Genomic DNA, 25744 nt, shown 5'->3' with positions numbered 1-25744 from the left:
AGAAACGGATTTCAAACAGAAATTGGGAACAAACCGCCGCTTGTAACGGATGACCTGAGCGTCGATTGTTACTCGGAGATATCGAGAAGCCGACCAAAAGCTTTTTCTATTGTCTTATCTGTCTTGACCGTTGTCCGCCAACCCCCATTCTTTATTTCCGCCACCTCGAAAAATCTATTTGTTTCTATTAGTCCCTTTCCAGGCCATCTTATTTTCTCCTTCTCGTGTTATTTTTCAGTAGTACGGTTCTGGCACGCGGAAATAGAAGAATGACTCGTCCATATTATTTTCTTGACGTTTTTCGTGACTAAACGGTTGTTTGAAGTTTACTTGCACTGCAACAAAACAGACTTATGGCATGTACTCTGTATTAAGTTCCACGATAATCGTTTACCTACAGCACGGCGACATTTTTTTTCTATGCATTACTAATAGTTTAAAAAAAATATATTTGCTAGGTATTGTGGGAATTTTTCGTAAAGGTGTGTTAATTTTTTCAAATGAAAAATTTATAGTTCTTGCAGTACACTAGCGTTTACGAGATATTTAAATTTAATTTTTCCTATTTATTGTTCTGGTCTATATAAAACAAGCTATTTACAACACCTTTTAATATCGACAGGCAGGACGAGTCAAAGGAAATAATATTAAAATAGCATCAATAAAAAGCTAATAACAACTTAATATGAGGATGTTCTCGGGTGTATTGTAAATAAATTTGACGTTTCGAATAAATCTTGGGACGCTTCTATAGAAATAAAATCTGTATAACCATAAAGCAATAAACAAAACTTCTTTTTACATTTATATATTTAATGCCATGTTCGATTTTAGGCGATAAATTTAATTTTTTATACGGCCGATGGGAAAACTAGTTTTCATTTTGGCATTTTATTGCTTTCGAGGTCTAAAGAAAAATTGTAAATTAATTTAAATGCACGTGACGTACGAAGGGCGATACAATATCTTAATTATGCGTATAATAGAGTGAGGGTGTTGTGGCATATTAAAGTCGAATTCGCCCCCTGCAGATTTTACACTGGCCCGATAAGAGCTGCGATATTTTGTTTTATTGCTCAGATAAAAAGATAAAAGCACGGTAATGCAGGGATGGTTTTTTGTTAAGAAATTTTATTACGCTTTGCATTACAAATTGAACAATAATTTTGATTTATTCAATGAGATTTATAGCCGCTACAGGATTCTCTTTAACACGTTAATATCGCCAGAACTTTGTAATATCTCTTGATTATACGATGGGTAATTTCAAATTTGCATTTTATCCCCTCGTTTATCTTTCACTGTCTATAATGTTAATTTTACTTTGTCACGTGCATCTCCCATCACATCCATTTGGTTCGTTTTACATTTCAGCCTTACACAACACTCATAACTACTGTCTACCGTTTCTGGATGTTCTTCCCAGTAGAAGCAATGGTTCCCATTATTATAATATAGAAACTCACACATACGGGATAATATTGAAATTCTCAGTCGAACCATTTCCTGAAGTAACCAAAAGGAGTATAGTTAAATCATTGTCATCGAGCAAATTCTGAACTAAATAATATTAAAACCGATTTGTTTCAGAATGGTTTCTCTGCAAAATCTCTTGACAAGGCGGAAAATGTGTTAGAAAGTACAAATATACTGAACTTTTTTCAGCGAAAAAAATTGTTCTATTAGTAAGAGATGTTGTACAAGAAAAAAAAAATAGTCTGGCTAATGTGGAATATCCCGAAAGCCTTGCCAGACTCGTCCAACGCTGGTCAGTCGCGCTAAATTCGGCATGTTCAATTATACAGGTGATTGTTGTCATCTCTACATGTTTTTACTTCTCATAATTTTTGATAAGAAAAGTACTGGTTTAGGACGAAAATTGACTATGGCTAAAAACACTTTTGTCAACGTTTTGAGACTCCAGGAATCCAAAAAACATGGTTTTAGCATTATTGTTGGAAATTTAATTCTCTACAAAATCGATCTCTTGACTTCATTTTGTATCTCCCTTGGATAATAGCATAGTGTCAAAAAATGTCGTCCCAACGAAATAGCATAGTGTCAAAAAATTCTAGCGTTGTTGCCCGTGCTTAATATCTTTGGTCGTTATACCTAAATAACTCACGTGCCGCTTCCTCTCATTTAAATACCTGACTCGTGAGTCTGGCTGGGCTTTCGTGATTGGAAATGACAGCCAGACGTATATTTTCTATGAAATTGTAGTATTATTTATCATGTGACAAATTTTCAAATCCGGGAAAATAAGAGCAAAATTTTTGTAATTTTTGTAATTTTCAAGATGCTGCCAGACTCATTTGCCAATTTCGTAAATCAGCCAGACTTGCTTTTGATTACAGTTTATGATAGTATCAAATGATACGTTAAATTTCAAGCATGGGAAGATAAGTGTTACGAATTTTAAAAATCTGTCAATTTTTTTTTAATTTTCAGTCAGATTGACTTTGGATGTGCCACACTGTTATTTCCATTAATAAAATGATTTACTGTAATAAATGTTAAATATTTACGTATAACTGGGAAAATATGAGGAGTTTATTTATTTTTATTTAGTAAACCCATCCGAAAATTTTAGCCAGACTCACAAATTGTTATATAGTGTCACCATACGAACAAACTATTATACAGAGTGTCCCAGAAATAAGTGCAGGTATTTTAAGGGATGGTAGATCTGGTCAAAAGAAACATTTTTTCTGTTTACCGTTTTTCAGATAAGTCCAAAATAACCCAGTTATTTTACTTTGAAAATTTCCAAAAAAAAAATGATAATTCCAAATGTTCAAATTTTTTTTTTCGCAAAAAATACCTCATAGGCGTGTTCACTGTCTCCTGATGGACTAACAAATATCGTTGATAAGTATCTCTTTATCGTAGTAACGCATGAATATACATGCTACATGCTGACATATTTTGTTGTACCGTTTCTTTTCTCTCCCATTTGTCTGGGGTAAAAACTGTATGTGTATGGCCTATCTTAACACTGATACATATATCCATTTTTAATGCTAAAAACATGTTTTTTTGTAGAGTCTTAAGTTCTTTTGTTTACTTCGGAAGAAATACCTCTTAAACTGTTGTTATTTTTCGTTGTTTAATTTGATTAGTGGTGCTTAACGATAAGGGGAGGTCTAAAAGTTCGCTCGATGCTCAATGTTTGTTAGAATGTAATTCGCAGATAAAAATGCCGGTCGGAAAAGCGCTCGCCGTGTTTTGTGCATATGTAAATGGGGGAGTTTTTCTTGTAAGATATGCAACTTGATTTAGGGTAGTAAAAAGGAAGCGAGGAGAGTTGAAGAATATCTATAGGTGGCCAGGCGCCATATCGGTTGCCTAGGAAACGACGCCATCTCTATCCATTCGCCACTCACTTCTCCTGGCGCTTTTAAATCTTCGCCAGCCACTATATTCCATTGTATTGTCGCCTTTTGCAGCCAATTTACTTTTCCAATGATGGAAAAGTACATATGACAAAGGAAATCGGAAAACCAGACAACTGATTTCGTAAAATCTGACTAAATCAGCATAGTATATAGTATCTCAATAAAATTGTTCAAATAACTGATAACCATGACGAATAATTCTTTTACTATATTTTATACATAAGTAAAAATAATTTGAAAATGAGAGTTCTTATTTGAAAATGGACTTTAAATTCTTCTACAGAAATTATGTTTTTATTTTTTTTTTCTCTCTCGCTTTTTTATTTCTAACCAGTGTCTTAGCAACTCTTTATTACAACTTCATGTCGATTGCATTGAAATAATATTAAAATCGTGGCTTTGTCATGGTATTTAAGTATTTTAGTTTTTTTCTAGTGCAGTTATTGAAACTAATAAAACACTCAGGTACGAGGTTTGTGTTATGTAACGCTGTTTCGGGTAGTAAATGCGAGAAACAACACGAACTGCGCGTCGCGTTTTGTTGTGACAGTTTCTAGTTTTAATAAAACTGCCGAAAAAATGTTAACACAGAAAGGAGAGAGGAGAGCATAATTATTAGCGATGGGAACTATCGAATGGTTAATGAATGAATGATTTCAACTATCGAATGGTTTTATTCGAATAAAATCATTCATTCATTTGTATACTAAAGCATATGTGACAACCTCGCCGTGCGACCAAATGGTTATCGTTGCGCCACGACTATCGAATGCTTTTGATAAATGAAATTTAGTATTCGTTTGATTTTTGTTGCGTCAGTGCATTATTAGTTCTTCCAAATTTTTATAACTTTGCCGTATAAATACTGTGCTATTTTTGCGTTTATTAAAATAGTTAAAATACTAAAATAGTAGTTATTTTTTAATTTTATTTATTGACGATTGTGTGCATGTGCAGGTGGTCAAAAGTTTTCCGAAAATTTGTGTGGTTTTCCGTAGTCCGATCTTTCAATTATTTAATTTTATATGGTATATGGCTATTTTTTAATGGGAAATTTTGAGAGGTAGCAATTTTTAAGAGAGATGAGATGAACTTACAATTAATTTTAAAAATACATATTTGTATTTTAGATGTTTTAATAATATTAATTAGTTGAACTTAATAATCATATTTAAGTAATGTAGTTAAGTAAATGGTTATCGAACTCAAACTATGGGGTGAGAAAATTAAAATGAAAGTTTTACACGTGCCAATTTAAAAAAAAAGTTAACGATGTTTGTATTTTGTTAATGCTAATTCTCTTACATGCAGTTTTTTGCGAAGAAATATTTCATTTATTTTTTAAAGTAAATGCCAGTAAAGTAAATATAATTTTTAAATAGTAATATAAAGCACCTAATATAAATAATTTTGATTTCTAATTTTTTATTTATATTTTCGTTCCATTACATTGCATGCTTAGAAAATTAATAAATGTTTATATTTCATGATTTTAAAATTTGTTGTTAATATAACAAATTAGTTCTGTAATTATTATTATTTAAAACCAACGTTGCCAAAAAATTTAGAGACTATATTATTTTTAAATAGGATCTAATATAAATAATTTTGACATCTAATTTGTTGTTTATATTTTGCTACTACTTAAAAAAATATTTATATTAAATAGTTTTAAATTTTGTTGTTAATAGGTATAACAAATTATTACTGTTATTATTATTTATTAAACCAGTCTTTGCTTAAAAACATTAAAAATCATTTTCTTACATCCAAAATAACAAGTATTATTGCAGTGTAACAACAGAATATTAATAAAAAAAATGCAGAATATATAGACATACTATCCCTAACTAACTAAAGCCAAACAATAATATTCTTTGCTAATATCAACTAATACCAAAATATGGCAACAGCGCCCTTCATAATGTATTTTCTGTGTAAATACTAGCACCTCAATAAAAAAAATAATGTGTCGTTATCTATATCTGACTCGGCAAAAAATCAAAGATGCCGGCTTCTTTCATAGCATTGCCACCGACCGCTGTCGGGTTTCTCGGAAAGAAACCTACGTCGCCGGGCGACAACTAAAATTCAGTTAATATTTTATTATAATCGATCCTGACGAATAAATGAATTTCATAAATGAATGAATTTTATAAATGAATGGTTTTTGCTGCCGAATTACTAGAATACAATATTTCAAGGCAGATGACGGATCTATTCGATAATTTTTATTCGAATAGTTTTCAACGAATGTTTTCTTACTAACTATCGAATTATTCGAATGAATTGCAACTATCGAATGCTTCGATAGTACTCATTCGATAGTTCCCACTACTAATAATTATATGGTTACTTGGTGCAATAACCGTTCAATAACTCAATTCTTCCGGATATTCAACTCCCCAAACAACATTTTATAGGTTCACAGCTTCTCAGACCGATTTGATCAACAGCAAAAATGGATAGTTCAATAAAACAAGTGAGTAAACAAAGTGCTCATTACATAATCAAAAAATTAAATAGGCATATACTATGAGAGCATAAAATATAATTTTCAATAATAATTGTATACATTTTTTAATCAACTAGTGCTTAAATTTTTTATAAACATCTGCTAAATTTATAATTATGCACTTTTGAAAAAATAACCCCTGTTATGTCCCCACTTGATTATGAATAGACAATGGTAAAATCAGATCACTTTCTTAAATAAAACAAGTTATGCAGAAATCACTGAAACATTTTATTATTTCTTTAATATTACAAATACATACCGTTTTTAAATATAATACATAATAACATTAGCTGCAAATTGCGGCGAACTATATTATAAACATTGCACGAGATTTTAGTTTTTCTTACACAGAACAAAAATTTGAAATTATTCTGAATGAGAGAGACAAATATACAATAAACAAAAGCTATTGTGTAATACTCCATTTGCGATTTGTTCGATCATTTCTTTTTCTCATTACCTTATAACTACACACCCTGTCATATAAAATTCCAGATTCAATTCAAAGATTAATACCTGGAATTCAATGGCTTACAAAAACTAGTCCGATAACAAAAATAAATTAAAAACTTACATATACAATAAAATAAAATATCTTTTTTGGAAATACAGTGCTTTAAGAAGTATTTTCAATCTTTTAAAAGACTTTTTAAAACATTTTTTTTACCAGCGTGTATGTACAGAAATTATGTCGCCTACTATAAGCATTTTTAAAAATGTATCTTAGCTTTAATTCATATAGATTAAATATATGTATATTTATATAAACTACTGCAAACACTACTTGAAAATGGATTTTGTTTTGATAATTTAAAAAGGCTGTCTTCGCTTAGCGTCTTTTAATTGTCAAAACTGGGGGAAATCACATAAACTCCATTTTCAACATATTGGTATATGTGATAAAAATACAAGAAAAATATATACAGGGTGGTCCGAATTGCATTCGGCAGATTTCGGCAGCATATTCTGCAGATAAGAATAAGTAAAAATGTTCGTATAAATTATGTCCTAACATGCTTCATTTCGGCGGTACAGGGTGTAGTAGTTTCATTTTTATTCCAATATGACTCCTACTTAAATCACTAATCAATATTAAAATCACTACAAGCGACCGTTCTCAAGATATTTGGAATGGAAATAGTCAATATACGTGCCATTATTGACAACAAATAAATATGTTGAGTAGATAGTTATTTGGCTGAAATGATAAATTTGGAAACTTTTTATTTTTTTAAATTTTTTCTTCGAAAAAATTATAATAAAACAGTTTCTGTTGAACTTTTATCACAAAAAACATTTCAAATTTATTATTTCAGTCTAATAAGTATTAGTCAACATGCTTAATTTATGTCAATGATGACAAGTATTGATAATTTAGATTCCAAATATCTCGAGAACCATTAGAGGCAACTTTTTTACGTAAAAAACGTCGTAAATGTATATTTTTGTACTCAGTAGTTTTATACAGGTACGGACGAAAAGTTAAGACTATTCAAACCAGTTTAAAAAATATGTAGGTGGTGCCCTTTACAAGTAGGAGTCATATTGATATCCAAAATGAATTTTTTATGTAAAAAAACTAAATTTTCTTCGAAATATTGACGTTAATTCAGAAATTATTCGGAAAAAATCGAAATAAAAATGAAAATTTTACACCCTGCATCTCCGAAACGAAGAATTTGAGGACACACATTTATACTTATCTACAGAATATGCTGCAGAGGCTTCCCGAATACAATTGGGACTACCCTGTATAGTACTGGTAATAAAAAACCAAGGATTTTCGAAAAAAAAACTTTAGAAGTTAAATGTAACACCGTACAAGTAGACATACATATAATATTTATAAGTTATTTAACATTTTTACAAGTTTACTTGATTTTGAGTTTGTCCATACGCACTTTTTCACAAAAAAAAACGACACTAAGATCACTATCAGTACGTTGTGTATATACAAGTCATTCTAGGCCTAAATAAATTATTTCTTTTTAATACCGAACGTTAATTTTCGAACTTTGATAGAAATTTTCACTGCAAATTTTGCCTTTTAGCTGCATGCTCGTCTTCATTGTCGGAAATGATGTCACTATTTTCGTCAGTTTGATTGTCGAGAACTTCTTGTTTCCTTTTTGCCGTTGCCATTTCCGCGGCGTGTTTTTTTCTCCATTTTGTCCGCCTGTTTTGAAACCATACCTGAAAAACAAACAAAACGAGAAGATTATGTATCTATTTTTAACTTTTTATAAATTTTTAGGGAGTAAAAATTCAAGGCCGTGACACAGAAGCTAGCGAGACGGCCGTGACACACAAAGGCGAGACGAAAAGTGGTAAGGACAACCTACGGCTTGACGCGGTGGCTACTGCCTAGTGACGCGACGTGTATTTGTGAACAGTCCACGTTTTTCTCAAAAATATTGATATTTTAATACAATGTTTAATATTGATACGGTCACTATAAATCTTGATAGTTAGATTGATTAAATAACTATCCATAGACAATTGCTAAAATACTGACTAGGTTTTGAGATCTCACGTTTTTAGCCGACCATACCAATACGTGCCTCTCGACGTCAATTTTTTTGTAGTGTTTTTTACATTTTAAGTTTTCAATGGGATTTAATCATTAAGGGAAAATTAGCATTAAGAGAATTAAAGTGTTTTAGATAATTATTAACAAAGCAGCGGTTGTTTATCTTAAAACACGAGTATGTACACTGAATGAATAATCCTGCTTTGTTAGACGATAATATCCTGCAGGGCAACATCTTCATTTTAATTGATGTTGTTCTCGATCTCCCTTTATCGCAGAATCCTTTTTGGCTCGCGTATTCTCTCTGAGGCAGAATATCGAACCGTTGTTTCAGACCATCGCCTTGGCCTGTATTAACTCTCCAAACCCTATTTTGCATGATTTATCATGCTGCTATAGCTTTAAATGCCGTGTAATTCGCAAATTTAATATATAATGGGCCTGTTTGGCGCAAATCGTCGAAAAGATGTAGCATCGGTTAGCAGTTTTGTGGAAGGTTTAGTATATTTACATCTCTTTTACTTGTTAGTAACGTTAATCCAATTTTATAAATAATTACCAACATTACCCCTCTTCAAATACTTTTTTCATGGAAAATTACATTTTTTTCGTAACATTCCGGTAGACTATAAATAAAATCCTTCTACACCAAGAGATAGAAGCAGAGCAGTTTAAGAGCAGAATAATAGCAGTTTTAACAAAAGCGGTGATATGACGAAAACTGCCAAGGTTCACGACTATATGTATGGAAAAAAGTCGAAAAATGTTTATTTTTGGCTATTTTTACACATTTTCAAAGGCCTAGAAAGACAGTAATTAAAGTCAAAAATTGTGAAAATTTCAGGATTTGTAGGAAATTTTATGTAAATTCCGAATATATACAACTTAGGCTTAGAAAAGGCTTACATATCTTGGTTTTGTGTGAAAACTAATTTTTTGAACCCTTGTTTTTAAGCTATTTTTGATGATGATTAAAACCTCTCCTACATCCATTACCATTTTAGTAAGACCACAATGGCATATATTTTCTAATTCTACGCCTTAGTTAGTAAATAACAGCAGTTTTATCAAAATTCGGTGACATGACAAAAATCGCCAATTTTCATGACGGGAAAAAATAAAAAGTTTGGTTTGGTATATAGCAATCATAGCCATAAAATTATGAAAATTTCAGCATTTGTAGGAAATTTTATGTAGATTCAGAAAATGTACGACTATGAGAGGCTTAGATATCTTGATTTTGTGGGAAAATTAATTTTTTGGACCCTTATTTTGATCGATGACATGACGAAAATTTTCACGACGGTATGTATGGAGCAAAATAAAAATACTAAATCACCACAATACACCAAAACACTTTTACTTTTACACTGGACGCGCGTTTCGCTAACCATGTTAGCATCATCAGCAGATGATTATAAACTAAAGTACAATCTACAAGTTGAGCGTTTATATACTCGCTCAGTGGGCACCGAGTGGGCGTGGCAAAATCTAGTCAACCGAGTCAGAGCCAACTGAGCGTAACAGTTAGATTTCCGCCACTAGAGTAGTAGGAACAAAGAACTTGAAGGAATTGGACCGTTGACTCTGTTCATACTATCTTTACATTTATTAATTCTGATGCTTTCATATGCATCTAATTGCCTGTAATTTGAGACTTGTTTAATTAATTTTAAATTATTAAGATCTATACAATGTTCATTATCAACAATATGTTCGGCAACGCAAGATTTATCCGGTCTACCATATCTTATCTGAGCTAAATGTTATTTAAATCTAGTTAATATTGATCTTCTAGTTTGCCCAACATATTTCTGATTACAATCTTTACAAGAAATTTCATAAATACCCGACCTTTCCAGTGGAGGTGTTTTATCTTTTGGATTACCTAATAATTGTTGTAATTTATTATTAGCAGGTTTGAAGCTAAGAATCAGTTTGAGTATTTTCCAAGAGTATGGTATGTGGATGATATTTTTGCTGTTTTTGACACATATTCAGACACCATAGATAATTTTATTTCTAAGTTAAATAATCGTTTCCCTTCCATTAAATTTACGTATGAAATTGAGAACAACGACAGATTACCATTTCTAGATGTATTAGTTATATTAGAAATACTAATAATTGCCTGGAGTTTGATATCTATAGGAAAAATACCATCACACGCAGATATATTCCTAATGAATCACATCATAGTGTTGAACATAAAATGGCTAGTTTAAATTTCTTAGTTCATAGATTACTTAGTTTCCCACTTTCCAACGAAAGATATGAAATAGAAAGAGATTACATTAGGAATGTAGCTGAGTGTAATGGATATTCTCCTTGACTAGTTGATAAATTAATTAGAAAACGTAGGTATAGGTTAATGATTTCTGAAAATTCGACTTTTCAAGTGGAGAAAGATACGTCTAAATATTTTTCGATACCGTTTCATAGAGAGTTATCCCGTGGTCTAAAAGGAATTTTTAAGAATGTCAATTATAAACTTGTGTATAGTGCTAATAATAATTACAACAATTATTAGGTAATCCAAAAGATAAAACACCTCCACTGGAAAGGTCGGGTATTTATGAAATTTCGTGTAAAGATTGTAATCAGAAATATGTTGGGCAAACTAGAAGATCAATATTAACTAGATTTAAAGAACATTTAGCTCAGATAAGATATGGTAGACCGGATAAATCTTGCGTTGCCGAACATATTGTTGATAATGAACATTGTATAGATCTTAATAATTTAAAATGAATTAAACAAGTCTCAAATTACAGGCAATTAGATGCATATGAAAGCATCAGAATTAATAAATGTAAAGATAGTATGAACAGAGTCAACGGTCCAATTCCTTCAAGTTCTTTGTTCTTACTACTCTAGTGGCGGAAATCTAACTGTTACGCTCAGTTGGCTCTGACTCGGTTGACTAGATTTTGCCACGCCCACTCGGTGCCCACTGAGCGAGTATATAAACGCTCAACTTGTAGATTGTACTTTAGTTTATAATCATCTGCTGATGATGCTAACATGGTTAGCGAAACACGCGTCCAGTGTAAAAGTAAAAGTGTTTTGGTGTATTGTGGTGATTTAGTGTTTTTATTTTGCTGTGTAACACCAAAGGTTCCAACCCTCAACTGTAATAAGGTATGTATGGAAATAAGTCGAAAAAATGCCTTTCAAATTTTCGAAAACCTTAGAAGAATAGTAAACATCACAACACCACTATGAAAATGTCAGCATTTGTAGGAAATTTTATGTAGATTTGTACAGAGTAGGTAACTATTAATTCTTTTAAATTAAACAAAAATTAATCAAATTCATTTTACCTTCACCAAAACTGTTTTTATTTATTTAAAGAGTGGTCACATTGAAAAAGCGTGGAGCCAAAGAGCCATGTGGAGTGCGGAGTGAGGCTAGAAAAGCCCCTTGCGACGATTTTTCCGGCGGGCCTTATCAATCAGGGCGGCTAAACCTAAATAGCTATGACGATGTTTGTTATAAACAAGTGGCAGCCTCCGACCACCCCAGGCTTTGTGCCGCCCTTATTCAATTTGTCAGAAGATTATGCCGCGGTGGTTGCAAACCCTCCCTTAAAAACGATACATCATGGAGGCTCCCAGATCCTCATTGACATTTCTTGGCGAGGGGGCCGAAGCATAGTCAGACTAGCGGCCTATCTTTCTCTTCGTAACGTTCCTCACTAATAACCCCACATTATTACTATACTATCATTCATTTAAAGCGATAAACGAAGGAAATGTACCATAAATAATATCTCTCAGTTAATTTACATGGAGGATGCCCTTTTATTAATTATACCCTGGACTGAGAAAATAAAAGGGACCTCCTCTTACCATTACATTACATTTAAACCTTTAAACCGCCCTGTTTTAACAACCTTTATAACAAATATAACTAATTTTTAAACAGTTTCAAACCGTACAAAAACATCATAACTTGACGTGGCGTCGCACAGTGCTTCGTCCCATGGACAAAAATCGAAAAAAAAGTTAAAATTTATTAATATCTGAATATGTAATTATATACTTATAGCAATGTTCAACCATCCTGTATATTATTTTTAATAAACAGCGTTTTTTGTTAGCAAATATTTTCACTAAAAATAAATTTTGCGATCATAATCTTATCAGTGAAAAGAATAACATTCATAGTAGTTCTGTATATTATGGAGTTAAACGGTACGTACTTAATTGAAAGCCACTATGGATATTGTTAAACAAGGAATGTACTTTTAAATTTATTTCTAAACAAGTTCGTGATTGTTTAGTTTTTATTTATTTTTAAGATGGTTCTTAAATGGGTATAAAATTTTACGTTTTCAAACTTCAAAAAGGCATTTAAAAAAAAACATATCAAAACATATCGTATTTATTGAATATATGTGTTGTCATATTCATACACTTTAAATTTTGTATAGTTCACCTGCGTCTGCTTGCGACGAACTTTATTTTATAATACTTTTCAGATGGAGTAAAATTGATAAGCAATGCCGATCTGGTTAATACTTGGCTTGATCATAAGGACAAGAACTCAAAATTATTTGTATTTCAGAAAATGTGTTCTTTATTAGATATTGATGAACCTTCCAGTCAAATGAGACACCACTTGTGCCTGAAGAAGCCCACTATGTTGGAGCGAAACGTCGCATAAAAATTTTCCAACTTTCAATTTATTATAAAACCTCATACCCAAGAAAAGGAAAAAATAATATATGGATATGGTCTATTAAAGAGGTAACTATTAATATCCGAACCCCTCATACTAGCAAGAAGAACCGTAACAACGCGAAAAATTAACTTATTAGAAAATGATGTACAGAAATATCTTATATGTGAGGATATTTCATCTACCTGTGATTTGGATAGTATAAATTTGGAAGATTCTGTCAGCAATGATTCTTCTGAATCAGAGTAGTTACGATCTATGCATTTTGTTGTCCTAAAGTAAATTTATAGTATCTTAAGTTTTTTTTTAATTAAATATAACATTAATGTTTCTTTTTCATTAAAGAAAAACATATTTATCTTATATTAGGCTTATATTGTAGGAATCATGTTCTAATGTTATTTCAATTCTTTTTTATCACAGGGATTTATTTAATACTTACACCGTTTTCATACTATAAATTATTATTTCCTTAGAGGGAACACAGCTCCAACATTTTAATTATTTATAAGATTATTTTCATAAACACGTGGGACTAAGAATATCATCATTTAGTACAATGAGAGTACCCATCATTTGTGTCAAATAAACCTAGTTTGAATAAATTGCCTACTATAAAAGAGAAGTTTTGCATTTTTGTCCTCTAGAGCCATATGTTCGAAGCACTGTGCGTCGTTTTTTAATAAATATATCAAAGTAAATTCACACAAGTTTTATGAATATGTCTAAAGACATGCAATTTTATCTACTACAAGATTGTATTTACAAGATTTGAATTTAATTTAAATCACATTTAATTTTCTCAAAAAACTTATTGGGAATTTAAGAACGTTTAGTAATAATCATTAAATCGGTATCGATAAAACAAAATTCCTTTTTTTGTGAAAATACCCAAAAATATATGATTTTTAAAAGTTTTTTGTTAAAAATACTATAATGTATCTATGTTTTTTTGTAAAAGTACTTTTATTTTTTTCAGTGTGTAGAATAAGAAAATATAGGGGAAAGGGGGGCACTTTCGGCCATCGGGCACATTCGGCTACCCCAATTATTTCATAAACTGTTTTGAATTTAGCGTCAGTTTTGCTCGTAATCTGTCACTTGTCATAAGTGTCCATTTCCCAGTTGAACATTGATGGTGCAGCGCCTTCTATTAAAAGATCAGCCTACGGGCGGACTTTTGTTTACTTCATCAGCTGTACATACTTAGATATTGGGTTAGATTCCGTTTCATATTTTGTCGGTTGATTTTTGGTTTTAACTCTTTGATTTTTGGTATTATTTATTATTGTAGTACAAAAAACTAATTATTTTGGTGTTTAAGTGACATAAACTACTACCAGATATATGGTCACTCTCGGTTTCGCATAAAAAATAGAAAAATTGAAAAATTACACGTTGTGTAAGTGATTTAACCTAAAAGTGCATACATTTTTTACTTATCGTGATTTTTGTGTGTGTTGTTTAAGACTCTAACAATTCATCAATAAAGCTTAAGTGGAGTGTGTTTTTGGTGCTATGCCTCATCTTTGTTGTGTTCCTGGTGGAAAGGATAGTTATACTAGGCAGCCTAAAGTGTCCGGAAGAGCAAGAAAAGTGGGTACGAGTTATAAATCAACAGAATCCTATTGAAAATATCTTTAATAAATTTAAAAATAATATTCTCCCATGATGGTATTAATGAAAACTGGACAATTATGTTTATTTTATTCATATTATGGAATCTCCACTCCAAATGTTGTTGGTTCAGCTTCGATAGATTCAAACACGTAAGTAGGTATTATGATCTAGGGAAAAAATAAAGAAATGTGTATTAAAGATCATGAAATAGATTATTATTTTGAGTTCAAATTTTAAAAAAGATTTTTGTAAAGACAAGACTGATACAGTTTAAAAGAAGAATGTTTTTGTTTGATAATATATAATGTATGTCAAGCATAAAATATATTTGTTCAGTAATTTTTAATGAATAGTGTTGATTATTTATAATACCAAATTAATATCAAATATTTATGTGATGGCTGAATACAATATGAATAAAATAACAATAAAATTGGTATATTTGCATAATACAAAATTAAGTTTTAAGAATAAAGGTGTTACTAAAAATACTAAGAAATTCATATTTCTTTGTTTTAATTGGTCTAATGTTATTTACATTTTACGTAAGAATTATACCGTATCATCGAAAAAAATCGGCGTCTAGTTGGCTTGAAATGAACATCGATGACATTCCCTAAATAACTGTACACATAAAATAATTAACTAGAATTTTACAATCTTGGAAAATTTGATATTCTTCAACCTTGTTTCTAAATATTCTAAATTTTTTGATTTTCTTGGGATTTAGGTTGGAAAACGCTGATTAAGTTTTCATTTGGTTTTTCATTATTTTTATTTGGTTTAAAAAAAAACGTTTCGGCTAACATTATAGCCTTCATCAGTGTTGTGTCATATGAAAAAAATAGTGTCGAATATAATCCAAAAAATTACATATAGAATATTCACACCACGCACGTAATGTTTACTGCGTACTCCAAGTCAATGTAGATAATTTTAGTGTTAAGAATAATAATTTTAAAAAATATGTGGTCATCTTTTGATAAGTTTATATTAGTTTATTAATTGCAGTAAACATTATGAGGTGTGAATTATATTGTATATGTAATTTTTTGGATTATATTCGACACTATTTTTCTCATATGACACAACACTAATGAAGACTATAGTTAGCCGAAACGTTTTTTTAAACCAAATAAAAATAATAAAAACCCAAATGAAGACTTAAATCAGCGTTTTTCCCAAACCTAAAAATTCCAAGAAAATTAAAAATTTTAGAATAATTTTACATATAAAATGCCAGCGATCTTCATTTCATAGCCATCGCTGACGCCTTTTTTTAGATAATATTGTATTATTTGTAAATATAATTTTTCCAACATTGATACTTGCAAAATATACATATAAATTTTGTGAATGCAAATAATACATCACTAGTAGATATTGAATGTTTTTTGTTAATATAGATCGATTTTCAAACCCCAAAATTTAAAATATATTTACATTTTACCCATTATCTTATGTACCTATACATTATTTGTACATTGTAAAATATTTGCTGCATTTGTATGGTTCATAGTTTATTTGCCAAATTATTTATTACTATAAATAGGTATATATGTTGTAGTTATTAACTGTATATTATATATATTTCATGTAAACTATATCATTTTTAAAATACAAACCAAAAATCTGAGGAATAATTATGTTTTCCATGTATTCTACAACATATTTATTAATCCGTTATATCTAACTAGCGTGACGTCATAAATCTCGCCCGTGGGCTGATCTTTTAATAGAAGGCACTGGATGGTTTATAGGGTGAAAGAAAATATTTTGTGAAAAAAATTGGTTTTACAAGCGAAAAGGTAAGATTTTTTTGCCCTACATTTTCTCTTATAAGTTGTGCATTTTTTGTTCGATTGACGTGGTTTATAAGTCATATGTTAGTGGAGAAATCTCGCTCTTGATTTCTAGCAAAATTATAACCTCAAAATCTCTGTTTACAATTTTTTCGTGTTCAAAACCTTATTTTGGTTGGGTGGGTAACATTCGGCTATGAAAGGTGTGTTGCTGTACCACAAGTATTTATTTACCCGCGACTTAGAAATCCAGGGGAGTATTTAGGTGACGAACTTCTGCGATAGCTCTTGGAAACAAAAATAGATGGATGACCGCAGAACTTTTTCCCAAAGTGCTTGAACATTTTGCTAGTCACGTAAAATGCTCCTTGGATAATAAGGTTCTCGTTATTATAGACAACCACGAATCACACATCTCTGCTGACGCCATTAAAGTTTGTCGCGAGAGAGGAATTGTGCTATTAAGAATTCCTCCTCACACCACACACAGATTACAGACCCTGGATACGGGAATCCATTACTTATTGAAAAACTATCTTAGGATCGTTCAGCACGATTAGCTACTTGCAAATCCAGGAAAAGTGATAACAATTCTTCACTTGGCACGCATGGCAAAAGTTGCTTATGAAGGGGCTTTTACTATGAAAAATATTATCAGCTCTTTTAAAAATACCGGTCTCTGGCCTCCCAACCGACTTGTATTTTCTGATTCCGATTTCATGCCGAGTGAAGTAACTGACAGGAAGTTGCCCAATGATGAGCAAGCGTCAACTGCTGAGCAAGCATCGATTGTTGAGCAATCGTCGACAGTTGAGCAAGTGGCGGATGAGCAAGAAATATTCATTGAACCCATTCATTTATCACCACTAAGCGAAGAAGCTTCTTCGTCAAAAGGTTCAAAATTATTGACCGATATAAAACCCTTTCCAAAAAAAGTCGGGACAAAGAAAACCTAAAAGACAAGGCAGATCAGTTATTTACACAGATACTCCTGAGTATGAAAAAAGGCAAAGCTTGGAAGAGGAAAAAAAAAACGAAAACGATCTGTAAAAGAAAATAAAACAGTTAAAAGGAGCATCACTACAAGTGATAGAAAGAGGAAAATGTCATCATCCAGTGAATCCAGTGTTGATATTTATTACAATGAATCATCCGATGACAAAGAGTTTTTGAAAAAATAGCAGAAATATCCGAGAGGGATGATATTGTTAATGGCAATTTTGTGCTCGTGAAATTCGGGGTTTCTAAGTCTGATATTTATTATATTGGGAAAGTCCAAGGATTACCTGGTGGTAACAATGAGGACTTTGAAGTATAATTTTTAAGAAGAAATGGGACATGAAATAATTTTGTGTTTCCTGATGCTGAAAACATCGCCTTGATAGAAAAAAAAGAGAGTAGAAATATTATTATCACTTATCCTTAATAATCTTGTGTTTTATGTCTATTTTGAAGCTTATTATAACAGACAAGATGTTCTTTCCGAATATTAAAATATTTGTAACGTTATTTTTTTTTATTTTGTTATGCTTTACACAAATATGAAACAATGCCGAATGTTCCCCACCACATAGCCGAAACTACCCCACCAGTGGGGCACATTCAGCTAAATGTCAAAAAAAAATTATAATCTTAAAATTTTGATATTTACACTTTACTTAAAATTTCTTTTTTGCTTAAAACAAATTCGCAGTAGACAACACTTCCATCACTTCCAATTAGTTTTTTCTAATTTTTTACTGTTTTGCCAAATTTATTGCCCAAAGCTAAACATGCAGAAAGTGCCCCCCTTTCCCCTAAGCCATGTTTGGGCTTTCAAGTACCCTAGTAACTGTAGGTAAAATTTTAACCGCTCATCACTCACGCAAAATGCTTTAAATGGTTTCCAAAAAATAAGAGAAATCGAAACGAAAAAAGGACAAAAGAGCAGAGTAGTTTACCTAAAAGCTGTCGCTTCAGTATTTCAAAGATTTTATCTGAAATTATAAAACTGGACGTTTCGCCCTGGCAAAACAATAAAAACGAATATATGTCACGTAGATTAGCGACGTCATCTATAAATCAAAACGTCAATTTGCAAAGACCCAGGGTCGGAATTGGAAAAAATCTATAGCTTTGCGAATGTCGATATGGCCCTGCGCTATTTTTTTTCAATTTTTTTCATCGGTCACACAATGGAGCTTGCATGGCAGCAAATTTTATTTACTGATAAGTTTATTGACGTTTTACTTTTCTATGTTCAGGTCGGGCGATGCAACGCACTGTATAAAACGAAAATACTTATGCTTCCCTTCAGCGTGACAATAAAATAAAACAATATCCGATTGGCGGATCCGGCAGCATTGTGAAACCCCCTAAATATACCAGTTTGGACCGCCATTTCTGCCCTGTCAAACCGCCAATCCGTCATTCCACTGTCAAAAGCGGTTTATTGATGTATAGTTTGGATCTTTCTATGCACAATGGAACTGGTCCGCACACCAAGCCACTCGGGAGGGTGTTTTTACATAATTTAAAAGCTCATCGAAAATGGCGAGGGCCATAATTAAAAGTTCGGCGCCGAACGAAAATCCCCAACCTAAATTATCTCTTAATAAATTGAGACTAATTATTTTTAAGAAAGGAACAAAAAATCTCTGTTACGCGAATCTTAATTTAAAGCCCTCTATTCTTTATTCGCCCCTTTTTAATTCAACAGAAAAATATAATTTATCGTTTCAAGGAAGAAAAAGGAAACAATTGTAATTTTGAGGGAAATTTATAGTCTACCGGAAAAGTACAAAAAAATGTGATTTTCCACGAAAAAAAGGATTGAAGATGTTTTATTTTATAATAGATTATAGATTGTATGGGTGGAGAGAAGTTATTCACCGCGACCGGTTTTACAGAGGTTAGTTCTTCCTCTCCGGTATCAGTCATATAATATATAATATAGTCATGAAAATTTGCATTTTTCATAATGTCACCGATTTTGTTAAAACTGCTCTTATTTACTAATTAAAAGGTGTTGAATTAGAAAATATAGGCAATAGTGAACTTACTAGAACAGTAATGGATGTAGGAGACGTTTTAACCATCATCAAAAATAGCTCAAAAACAAGGATCCAAAAATTTGATTTTTTTGCAAAATGAAGATAACTAAGCCTTTCAAGGTGTATGTTTTCTGAATCTACATAAAATTGCTGAACAAAAAAAACAAATGCTGAAATTTTCATAATTTTATGGCTATGATTACCATTTTTCTAAAGCTTTTGGAAATGTGTAAAAAATAGGCAAACATTTTTTTGGTCAATTTTTGACTTTTTTCCATACATATAGTCATGAAAATTGGCGATTTTTGTCATGTCACCGATTTTGATAAAACTGCTGTTATATTCGTAGAATAAGAAAATATATGCTATTGTTGTCTTAGGAGAATAGAAATGGATAGTAGGAGACGTTTTAATCATCATCAAAAATAGCTCAAAAACAAGGGTTCAAAAAATTAGTTTTCCACCAAGATCTAAACCTTTAAAGTTTTAAAGGTCTGAATCTACATAAAATTTCATACAAATGCTGAAATTTTCATAATTTTATGACTGGGCTCATTATTTTTCTAAGGCCTTTGAATATGTTAAAAAGTATGTTTAGGTATTTTTTATCATTTTTAACATATCTGAGGGCATTTTTTCGCCTTTCTTCCACACTAATTTTGTTGAAATTGTTTTGTTTAGTTTATTCATAATACCTACTCGTTCTCTGGGCCCAATAGAAAACACGAATGCGAAAAAATACAACTTCTCAGCGACTGATCGAAACGGGAGTGAAAAAGACGTAATTACCGGAACCGGAAAAGGACGCCCTTGGGTCCAAGAGGGGGAGTGGGGGTGTGGGATGCTTACCCCGGGCCATGCGAGGGGAAGCAGGGGCAAAGGCAGGCCCGGAATGACGACGGAGGCGGCCTATACAGCTAATTACACAGTCACTTAGCGTTAATCAATTCGGTCGCCTTACGTTTAACGGTTAACGACACACTAATGACCCGCCATTTACATAGACAGCGACGTGGGGTGGGACGCGGGGGAGCAGGGCCAGCCGAAACGAGGATTAGCCCCCCTGTCATGGCCGAAGACCGAGATAGAGCTATTAATCAGTGGCGCTCCTAAAACAAACAAAACTTCTTTATATTTTTCAATGTTTTCCTCTTTATTACCTTTCGCAACAGTTGTATAAACTGACCAGCACGAAAAATAGTACTTATACAAAAATACACTTTAGACTTTTCAACACACCTACGAAATAATGTTTATTATTTTTGTAATATTACTGTCATTGAACATTATTATGTATTATCGTTTATTGATAATAGAAGCCATAACGAAACAAGATGTTGCCAGGTCTACAAAGAAGCCAAAGCAAGAGTAATGGTATATAAAACAACCCCAGAGATCCCAACTGGCAAAGTAATGCGACAAGGAGACGCGATATCCCCAAAGCCGTTTACAGCATCATCAAGAAATCTTCTGTCAACAATCTTCTGTTTTTTTAATGGTGATTAAGTAATTTGATATAATCCTATGAAGTGCCGTGATGTCCTTGTTGCTCCAAGTGAAGCTAGTGTCGTCCGCAAAAAGACATATTTTGCCACTGATGTTTATGTTAGCAATGTCGTTAATAAAAAGAAGAAACAAAATAGGGCCTAGTACTGAGCCTTGTGGTACTCCACATTCTATTGGCTTGCTAGAAGACAACGTGGTATCCACCCTCACAAGTTGACTTCTGTTGCTCAGATACGACTTAAACCATTCGAGAGATGATCCCTGAACCCATAGTGCTGCAGTTTATTAATTAAGATCTTATGATTTACACAATCGAACGCCTTAGAAAATCACAGAAAATTGTTGCTGTAGAATGATGGTTGTTTAGGCTGGAGTAAACTTTATTAAGGAGGGAAAACATAGCGTCATTTGTGGACTTGTTGCTTAGAAATCCAAATTGATATTCAGTAAGAATTTTGTACTTAAACAGAAAAGATACCAGCCTTCTTTTAACCAACCTTTCTATGATCTTAGATAGCGTTGGAAGGAGTGAAATTGGGCGATAGTTAGAAGCTTCATCTTTGTCTCCTCCTTTATGCAGAGGAATGATTATTGCCGTCTTAAGACATTTTGGAAAAATACCATTTTGGAACGACATGTTTATTAAAGTTGTTAGGTGATTCAGAGTGCTTTCTGGCAGATTCGAAAACATTTTTAAAGTTAGCCCGTCGGTCCCAGAAGAGGATTTATTTTTGATGGTATTAATTGTACTGCGAAGCTCTTCTAAAACTACGGGCCAAAAATAAGAAACTGTGTAAGTTTACAATATCATTAGAGAGATAAGAAAGTGGATATTAGGAAATTAGCAGGGATAACTTGGGCCCGCATAGCCAACATGTAAGGGAGGCTACAGCATAATTGGAAATGGTTGAATAAGCTGAAAATGATAATGATGATCGTTTATTGGCAGTTGGCAGAGTTGGTTTTAAGTTCAGAAGTGACACTACACACTAGTTCAATGACAGTGACACTACAAAACCAGTAAACACTATTTCAGATGGCAAGCTTTTAAGGTTAGAATTGTCTATCGAGAAAAGACGCACTTTTGAGATAAAGGGTCTCTTTTTTGTTTTTGTTAGTGTTTTGTTAACAAAGAAAAAATCAAATTTGTGTCCTCTGCGCCACTGATATTAAACCCTTTGGCGAAACCAATTCGAGACGACCCAAAGCTGTGGACAAGCCATAAAAAAAGATGGATTCGGACTAATCTAATTATGGTGATTCGTGACAAATTCAGAGGATCGCGACTTGGAACTGGTTGTTTGATTAAACCCGGCATTAAAATATGAATGAAGCCCATGCACGATCGCTTTTATTAAGTACAGATTAAGAAATAATTTGACACTGCGTTAATTGAACCAACATTTAAACATTTTATATTCAGCTGCATGGTCTCGATGTTTGATTATGAAGAGTGGTGTAGATTAAAACTAAAAACTATTTTGAATATGAATATTCATCGTTGTGCCAACGTCGATATAACGATCATTATTGTTAATTCTCGCTGGAATTAGTGAACGAATTAATTATTCCCCATCAAGCTTATTAAAACAATTATTATTGCGCCCATTAATCAACTCTAATTAAATTTAAATCGTATAATTCACTGGGTAAAAATAAATAGTAAGGAATTATGATGCGTTGTGTGATGTTCGGATTATTGTAAATATTTCTTTATTGACAGTAATCCCCTCGATCACTGTGGTGAGGGTTTACTTCCATACTATAATATTTTACATTTTCAAAGTTAAAAAAATAATAATTTTTAAAAATTTTAATCAAAATTAAAACAAGGGTACAAAATTTCGATTTTTATATAAAACTAAAACATTTACGTCTTTCACTGATTACAGATACTAAAAGTACACAAAATTTTCTATGAATACTGAGAATTTCAAAATTGTATGACTGTATTGCTGTTTTTTTAAAAGCCTCAATCATCTAGTCAGAAATATACAATTTTTCGACTTTTTTCCATTTTTTTTAGAATTTAGAATGAGTGGGAGGGGGGTTAATCACTTCGACCTTACAGATCCATTGTGTCCCCCTTTCTTGAATCATAACTCATCATACAGTCCCAGGGCTTTGACAAAAGCCAGTATCTGGGACGGTTTTATAGAGGGTAGTTCTCCATCTCCAATATCAGTCGTACCAAAATTCATGGCACGAATGGTTGTCGTCTCGGCGCACTCAGTGATGAGGTGTACTGGTGTTTCACCATCTTCCCCACAGAATCTGCATTCGCCGTTTCTTCTTAGTTTCAATCTACTGAGGTGTTCATTGAGGAGACAGTGTCCTGTTAAAACCCCGTGACAATCCGAAGATTGTTCTTACTCAGACCCAGGAAGATCTGTGATTTTTCTTGATCATAAGCCCTCAGAAACTTCTTCGAGTGTCCTAGACCATTGCAAGATTTCCATTCCAGGTTGCGGATGGAATCTTCCAAGTTCTTGAGTTCCGCCTTGAGTTGGTTACCACTTGGAAAGCAGAACGGTTCTGGTCCAGTTAGTGGAGTGTTCGCTCCTTTCCTAGCTAGATTATTTGCTTTTTCATTGCCTTCTATCCCTTGGTGAGCAGGCACCCAGTGTAGGAGGACTTTGTTTTCTTTGCCTAATTTATTCAGCTTCTCTATGCATTCTTTGAGCAATTTCGAATTGATTGAGACTGAGTTGATCGCTTTTAACGCTGCTTGACTATCAGATAAGATGGCTATTTCTTGTTTCCGATAGTTCCTATCTAAGATAAGTTGTACGCATCTTTTGATAGCGTAGATTTCTGCCTGTAGGATACTAGGGTAAGTGCCCATTGGTTCGGAATATTTAGTTCTCGACCCAAATACTCCGATCCCTGTTCCCGTATTGGTTTTGGAAGCATCAGTATATCAAGTTATGGTATGGTCGGTATGGTCTTTTAACTGCTGGGCAAGCGTTTCGCTCTTCCAATCCTTCTTATTGCTCAATACTACATTGACATGTTTGTCAAAGTTGTACGTTCTTGGCATATCGTCCACTGGGAGTTGCAGGAGTAGTATTTCCTTTTTGAGGGTGTTCCAAGCCCCTGATCTGACAATTCTCCCAGTACTCATTCCGTTAGTGACCATTCTAATCATTGTCGCATTGGCAATCTACCAATGACAATGTGCAGTGGTGTTAGATCTAGAATAACCTCCATTGCTGCTGTTGGACAGGTTCTCATGGCTCCTGTGATGCAAACACAGAGTCTCTGGAGTCTGAGTCTCTGGACTTTGCATAGGTTTAGCCTTGCCGTCCGTTGCTCTAGTTTTGTGTACCAGGCAACTGCTCCATAAGTAATCATGGGTCTTACTATCATGGTATACATCCAGCGCAAAATGTTAGGGGAGCAGCCCCATCTATTTCCCGCCAGTCTTCTGCATATCATGAGAGCCTTTATGGCTTTGCTGGTAGTGTTCTTAATATGCCTGTTCCACAGGAGTTTACTGTCCAGGGTTATTCCCAGGTATTTAACTTCCTGTGTTGGCAGTATTTCCTTTCCATCTAGTTGGATTCTTTTCAAGTTTTTCAGACTTCGCCTTCTGGTGAATGGCACTATCGCGGTTTTGTCTGAGTTGATACTCAGCCCGACAGTCCTACACCATCTCTCAGTGATAGGAGTCCTCTTTGGATAATATCACACAAGGTGCCTTCATGTTTCCCCCGAGCGATCATGACTATGTCATCTGCATACCCAATGCAGTGTATTCCCGCTAGAGTTAATTCATCTAGTAGTTCATCCACCACCAAGCTCCACAGCAAAGGGGAGGTTACTCCACCTTGTGGAGTTCCTTGCGTTGTTTTAACAGCTACAGTTTGGTTGACTTTTTTCCATACACAGGCTCTAAAACTTAAAATTGGCGGCATTTAATTAGAAAAAAATACTAGTATTTACTAATTAAAAGGCATAGAACACGAAAATATAACCCATTGTAGTCGTATGAATACGATACGAGGCGTATGTCAAATTTGAGCCAGAATTCGGTCAGAAACACAATTTTGAAGGTACCAATAAGCCAGAGGAACTGCTTTCAAATATGGTTCCAACAGATGCAGAATTGCATTTCTCTTTGAGAAATACTTCGAAAAACTATAATGTTTAAAAGTTATGTTTTTATGCTTTTATATACAAAATATAAAAGACAACCCTCGTATTTCTAAGATACTGCTACCACTGGTAAAGGGTTGGTTCTAGTATTTTAAAGTTCGCAATGTAATGGGAGTCGGAAAAAAAATATCCAATTAAAACGAGTAATCGTAAAAGTACTTCATTTAGTCCGATAAAAAGAGATAATGCAATACGGTGTAATTTTCCAGTTTAAAGTGGGGACGAAGTTTTTAATTTGAATTTTTCTGTATCTTCGCGTCTCGGCGGGCGAATAAGAAAAAAAGAGTTGGAAAATATAATTCGACACCCGCTGCTGCGCCAGTCGTTCATATTTTAATTTAATTAAACTTGTAACAAGATAAAATTAATTTTTAATTTTGCCAGGCGAGCCAAAGGTAATGAAGGTAACTGGCGGGAATCTGAAAAAAGGGCGTTTAACTAACTTTTACGACGGTTTGTTTCGCCTTCGCGCAACTGAGATGCAACTGGGGAGAGCT

The 25744-nt window shown here is 33.0% G+C and overlaps 1 protein-coding gene across 2 annotated transcripts in view; it reads right to left on the bottom strand.

The window, feature by feature from the left end:
• Nucleotides 1-7649: 7649 nt before the first annotated feature.
• The window catches only part of LOC115876890 (homeobox protein Nkx-6.1-like), a 43811-nt gene continuing 25716 nt past the window's right edge, over nucleotides 7650-25744 (bottom strand). For both annotated transcript variants that reach the window (XM_030892922.1, XM_030892923.1), the window contains one exon: nucleotides 7650-8109. In XM_030892922.1, coding sequence (XP_030748782.1) covers nucleotides 7945-8109 — 165 coding nt within the window. In that variant the 3' untranslated portion in view covers nucleotides 7650-7944. The remainder of the gene's footprint in view (nucleotides 8110-25744) is intronic.

Source organism: Sitophilus oryzae, unplaced genomic scaffold (assembly GCF_002938485.1).
Source record: "Sitophilus oryzae breed Bouriz unplaced genomic scaffold, Soryzae_2.0 scaffold_1440_pilon_pilon, whole genome shotgun sequence".
In the NCBI taxonomy this organism is placed as follows: Eukaryota; Metazoa; Arthropoda; class Insecta; order Coleoptera; family Curculionidae; genus Sitophilus; species Sitophilus oryzae.
This window is presented reverse-complemented; position numbering and strand designations above follow the sequence as displayed.